Source organism: Electrona antarctica (assembly GCF_951216825.1).
Source record: "Electrona antarctica genome assembly, chromosome: 15".
NCBI lineage: Eukaryota > Metazoa > Chordata > Actinopteri > Myctophiformes > Myctophidae > Electrona > Electrona antarctica.
Genome location: NC_136796.1, coordinates 32,333,022 through 32,339,021, shown reverse-complemented (window position 1 = coordinate 32,339,021; position 6,000 = coordinate 32,333,022). Strand labels below are relative to the sequence as shown.

Below are 6,000 nucleotides of genomic sequence, written 5' to 3'. Positions count from 1 at the left end.
CATTCTCATTGACGCACAATTGTGGTATTGTGAACTTGTCACGCCAAGTGAGTCAATCTAACTAAAAAATCTGACATGGAATTTAGACAATACACATCCTTTAGATTAAGATAGGGTCGCTAATTAGAATATGCTAATTTAATCACCGGCAAGCGGCAACAGTCCAAGACCCATAATCGGCAAATAGGCATATAGGCCTACTGTAAATTAACCTTGATCAGAGTCATCATTCTGGATTCATAATAGGCCTATAAACAAAATGATTGCAGGGGAAAAGGAAGAACAAGAAGCAGGAGCAAATTCTTTGTTATTTCGCGAATCCAATCCAATCCATTATGAATTTGTCTAAAATGTTTATAGGCTAGTCTACATAAATAAGAAAGGTAAAAGGTACACCAAAACAAATACTATTAGGATATGATTATGATCGGGTCCTCCTGACTTTTATGCGCCGCAGTCCAAAGCTGCAGGAGCCTCAGCCGGTGAGGGACGTTGAGCCGTGGGACGGTGGAGGGAGGGAGGGAGGGGGGAGGGGATGAGGCAGAGCAGAGGGGAAAGAGAGAGAGAGAGATAGGGGATGGATTTGCCCTCAGACGACAGAGCGGCTGAGCTGATCCTTCACTCGCTCTACGGCACCGGTCCGAGCCTGTCTGCCTGCCTGGCCGTGTCACTGACCACATACCACCTGCCCCTCTCCACAGCGACACCGACACTACAGCATCCAAAAACAGACGTTGATAAAACAATTAAAAAAAATAAGAGGATATAAACAGGGCAAGACCGAGAGACAGGAGTCAGGCCAGCTTGTGCTATCTTATCAACACACAGAGAGAGAGAGCACGTTTCTATTCTAAAGGACAGACAGAGCTTGGGGGGAGAGCGTCTCTGAGCGGACTTGGCAACCTTGCTGGTTTTGTTGTCGTTACGGCCGGCGCCGCGGGGCTAAGCGACACAGACGGGACGGGACTCACCATTCTTCTAGTCATTGCTGAACTGGGTTCCCTCAGCAGCTGAGCCACTTGCATGGATGCACCATGGCCACATTTGCCTGCAGGGTTCAGTTTTTAGACGACACCGATCCGTTCAACAGCACAAATTTCCCGGAGCCGACGAGACCCCCTTTTTACACGTTCAGGGAGGATATCCCCCTCATCAATCAGATAGCAGGCGTCCACCGGCTTTTAAAAGCTCCACACAAGGTAGGGTAATGTAATGTAATAATGCTGTGCACGCATACATGTAGGCTACTGTACCTGTCCTAAAGCCACGTTTATTTATTTCGGTGCTCACTAGTAACGGAATAAACTTCCACGTCGACCCTTCAGAATTTATTTTGAGAGCCGCCGCAAGTGCCTAATTGGCTCTACAGCCATTTATTGCAGAGTCAAAGCGAAAGCGTTTATAGCAACGTATACAGAACTGCTGTGAACAATTCCCCCCTCCTTTTCTTCTTCTTTTAATCTTTAACCTACTCAATTGCGTATTTTGCTGCAGAAGCTGTCTTTTGTTTTGTGTTTTGCTTTGCTTTCACGTCACAGCACAACAGGTGCAATCACAACCCGTGTGTGAGTGAGTGTGAGTTCAACCACAAGTAACCGGGCTGATTTGTGACCAGCCAGAGAGTGGCGATTACAAACAAATAGGTGGTGTGTGTGTGTGTGTGTGTGTGTGTGTGTGTGTGTGTGTGTGTGTGTGTGTGTGTGAAAGAGAGAGAGAGAGAGAGAGAGAGAGAGAGAGAGAGATCGAGAGAGAGTCATGTAAACCAGTGGTTCCCCAGGGGTCCCTGAGTGAGTTCCAACTTCCAGGGGGTCCCCAGCTAAATGATAGTTTGGAACCAAATGAACACTTTTGGGTCTGTAACTCAGAGAGTGTACAAATGGAACCAAACAGACCCTATCAGGTCCATTTGGTTACATTTGTACACTCTCAGAGTTAAATTAACTTTAATTTTACAATATAAATTGAGGGTCCCAGAGATAGAAATGCCATTAAATGGGGGTCTGTATAGACTAATGCATGTCAAACTGGGGGTCCTTGAAATTAAACGGGTTGAGAATCACTGCTAGAGCCGTACAAATCTTCTCTTATGTATGTATTTTCAAATGGGGGTCCTTGACATGAAGTTTGGGGAACCACTGATGTAGACTGACTGCTGGCACACAACTCTGACAGCCAACCAATGTGTTCAACAGCAGAGTGGTTTCCCAGACCGGGTCGCTCATTCACAGTCCATCTTTAAAAGCCACTGAACAAATGAAATGAAATGTAGAGGAGCTTATGATTACAACCTATGCCTGGACTGGACTGGACTGGCTGGACAGATGGCCACTGCTTCTGTTTGTAATTTGATTCACATTAGTCGGAAAGGCAGCCTGCAGCAACAACAATAACAACAGAAGCTTTCTCTTACAATACATACATGCATATTACAGGGATCAAATTGAATCTCCTTGCAAACGATTGCCAGTTAGACCAGGCAAAGAGACAAGAGAAGCTGGAAGCTGAAAGGTAAAGCTGGCAAACGTTTCCATTCCATGACCATTCCCTGAGTCTTGCCACCAGTCGTGTTTGTTGTGGATAAAGCACTTTATAGGGCGATTGATAGTGGCGGTAGAGTGGCCACTTGGGAAGCCTTAGTTAATGTTTCTGGTTTGATTCCTCCTGGCTCTTCCTGGCTTCGTGTCGACGTGTCTTTGAGCAAGACAAACCCCTTTTGTTCCTGACGAGGGTGGTAACAATGTACATTTACAGTATGCACATTGTAAAGGGCTTTGGATAAAGGCAGTGTATAAAATGCAGATTACTTTGAGCTGCTTCCCAAAACTCCCACGAATAGTCTATATCTGCTTCGCTCTCATCAAACTTTTGTCCGCCATCCTGCTGTAGAGAATCCTGTCTGTCCTGTATCATTATGCTGCGACGATGAAGTCTTCTGATTGGCTGGTGAGGCTAAATGTAAAGTATAGGTCACTCATCCCAGAATTCCTGTGGCTGCGGCCCTGGATGGCTCCGTCACTTTGTTCTCCTCACTTTTAGTGCTGAGGTTTTTCCTGACCTCTTCCACCATCCCCTTTTTGACCTCGCTGACCACTCGGCAGTTCCCCCACACACACACACACACACACACACACACACACACACACACACACACACACACACACACACAGGAGTATACACAAGGCCAGGGAGACGTGTCTCTCAACGGTTTGCACTGTACTGTTTGTTGTATGCACTGTCCCGTACACCCGGCTACATTATAATAATAAGGGAGAGCTTGTGTTTTCGGAACACATTGTTGCATGCACTTATAAGCACTTATAATCTTTATGTGTGTGTTAAAGGCCGGGTTAGTTCAGATTATTTTGGATTTAAAGCTGTAGGAAATACTTTCCATTAATATAGTGGCTGCAAAGGTATTAATTGATTGCCAATTTGCCTGAGTCTTAAGTAGTTCCGGTCATTTGGTGGGGGTCACTGGGGCCCACGCATTAAAAATAAATGAAAATGGTAAATGGTGCATTTATATAGCGCCTTTATCCAAGGCGCTTTACATAGATTGTGCATTACATTCACCCATTCATACACCGATTGCGGCGGAAGCCATGCAAGGTACCAACCAGCACATCGGGAGCAATGTGGGGTTCAGTGTCTTGCCCAAGGACACTTCGACATGTAGACAGGAGGAGCCGGGATTCGAACCGCCGACCCATGGATCATTGGATGACCTGCTCTACCTCTTGAGCCACAGTCACCCCACATAATCCACATAACTAGTATAATTTGTTGTTGACCTATTTTCTCCCATATAGTACAACTTTCGTTCCACTTTGACCCCCCTGTCACATGGAACTATGGTTTTGTGCTGCTGCTGGCATAGTGATACTGGTCACAAAATATAGTTCCATGTGCCATGAAATTGTTCAGAAGCTTTGTGAAGAATCTACTGTAGCACTTTTCATCTGCCCCTTATCCATCCATCCACAATTGGCTTGGCAGAAGAAACATTTGTCGAGAAATGTAAGAAATCCATTAAGGCGATGGACAGCAAAAACCTCTACAACACAACTTCCCTCTTGCAATGCGGTACATACTGTACATACATACAACAACTAATCTGACTTCCAGTGATGATGTTTCTGATCAGGATTCAGGAACCATGCATCCTGTCAAACCAGATATACAGTATGGCAGCATAATGTTTTTCAAGTTCAAACACTTGAATGTTAAGTCAACACAGTGCTTCAGTCATGGGACAATCAGTTCAATAGAAGGAGGGATCACACCAATTTGAAACAAGCAAAAATGTTTATTTAGAAAAGAAGATTATTTTGGCCATTAGACCCCATTAGCATTTAGTGTGCATAGATTGTGTATAGGAGAGAATCCCCCCCCCCTCCCCCATGGAGTCTTCATGGATTTGTGAATGAAAGAAAGGATTTGACAGCATGGGAAAGACCGAAGTGAAACAGACTATGCCAGTGCCATGCAGTGCTGTTAACCTGAATGAAAGCGTTTCCTTATTGAACCTTCGCTTCTTAGAGCTACGTTTCCAGCATGTGATTTATGGACTGAATCCATCCAGGTATAATCTCCCGCCATAGAGGCCACTGATGTACACATAGTACAGTGGAGGTAGGAGAGAGAATGGACACATGAAGCATGTGATCACAGTGACATATACGTCGCTTGAAATCGACAAAATAATAATAAATATAATAATGTAAATGAAAACAATAATATATATATATAGAAAAGTGCGATCCATAAATGAGCCTTTATCTCAAGGTCACAGTTTTGCAACCGGTGAAGCTTTTGCTGTTCTATGGAGTCCCCTGAACAACAAACTGAACAACATCCCTGAGACAAAACAACACAACTTGTATTTTATTACCCACAAGCCTCTATTAAAACAACATTGAGTAATTGAATAGCTCGGCACAACACACTCTCCACTCTCTTCAAAGCGCCCTGTCATCTTCTGTGGTTTTAATTCAGAAAAAAAAGAAAAGTTCTCAAAAACCCATTGCCTTGGTTACATAAGAGCATCGTTAAGAATGAACCCACCGTGATCGCCGGCAGTCTTTGTGTTGTCGTAATGTGGTAGTAATTACTCCTGTACCCCCTTCTCCCATCTGTGTTCTGGGAGAGTTTGATTAAATGAGTGTAAAGTGGACTCGCCGCTAAGTGTTTTCCTCAACTGGACAGGAGCCTCCAGTGTGTTGAGTTTGTGGTTCGTCTCTGGAGCCCACCTCGCTCTGGTTTGGTTTCTAACCAGCATGATGTGTTTTGTTATGTTGTTATTACTATTACTCTTGACAGAATGTTTCAGGAAATGGACACCCGTTCCAAAGCAGTTGCAGGGCGTCAGGTTTTGCAGCCCACGCAGAATGTGTGTGTGTTTGAGTAATGCATGGGTGATAAACAGTAGCAGCAAGTTAGATTAGGGGCATGAACATGGGTTTGGTGGATTGCTTGGGAAGAGATGTTGGCCCGTTTTGTCTTATGTACTTAAAACAGAAGAGGAATTGCCAGTACAGGACAAAAATCACACCCGTCATCATACCTCATCATACAGCATTTCATTCTGGCCAATCACAGTTTGCAGTCTTCAATGTTTGTGTTTTCACAAACCCTGGACATAGGAGGGACTAGCAGTCTAGCACCCCTCAAAAGTATCATTCATTGATGGAGAGGAACATGGAATAGTGACTGATACGATATGACATAATGAATATGAAATGAGTGTATTGTATTTGCATCTATATCCATCTTATAGGAACCAGGGCACTGAGGGTGCCCCCTTACCTCGTACCTAGATCAAATCTCAGTCTGAGACCTTCTCATTTCCGTCGTCGTGTTGCCACTGAAAGTGGGAGGAAATGATGGTGCCTGTGCCATGCAGTGCTGTGAGAAGTTTTGGAGTTAGTGTATCGTGAAGGAAAGTTCAGAGGCAAAATAGAAAGACTGTTAGCCTATAGCTGCCCCTATCTCCTTGGCCTT

The 6,000-nt window shown here is 44.5% G+C and overlaps 1 protein-coding gene across 2 annotated transcripts in view; it reads left to right on the top strand.

The window, feature by feature from the left end:
• Positions 1–768: 768 nt before the first annotated feature.
• The window catches only part of fhod3a (formin homology 2 domain containing 3a), a 96,193-nt gene continuing 90,961 nt past the window's right edge, over positions 769–6,000 (top strand). For both annotated transcript variants that reach the window (XM_079523174.1, XM_079523173.1), the window contains exon 1: positions 769–1,199. In XM_079523174.1, the coding sequence (XP_079379300.1) occupies positions 1,035–1,199 (165 nt within the window). In that variant the 5' untranslated portion in view covers positions 769–1,034. The remainder of the gene's footprint in view (positions 1,200–6,000) is intronic.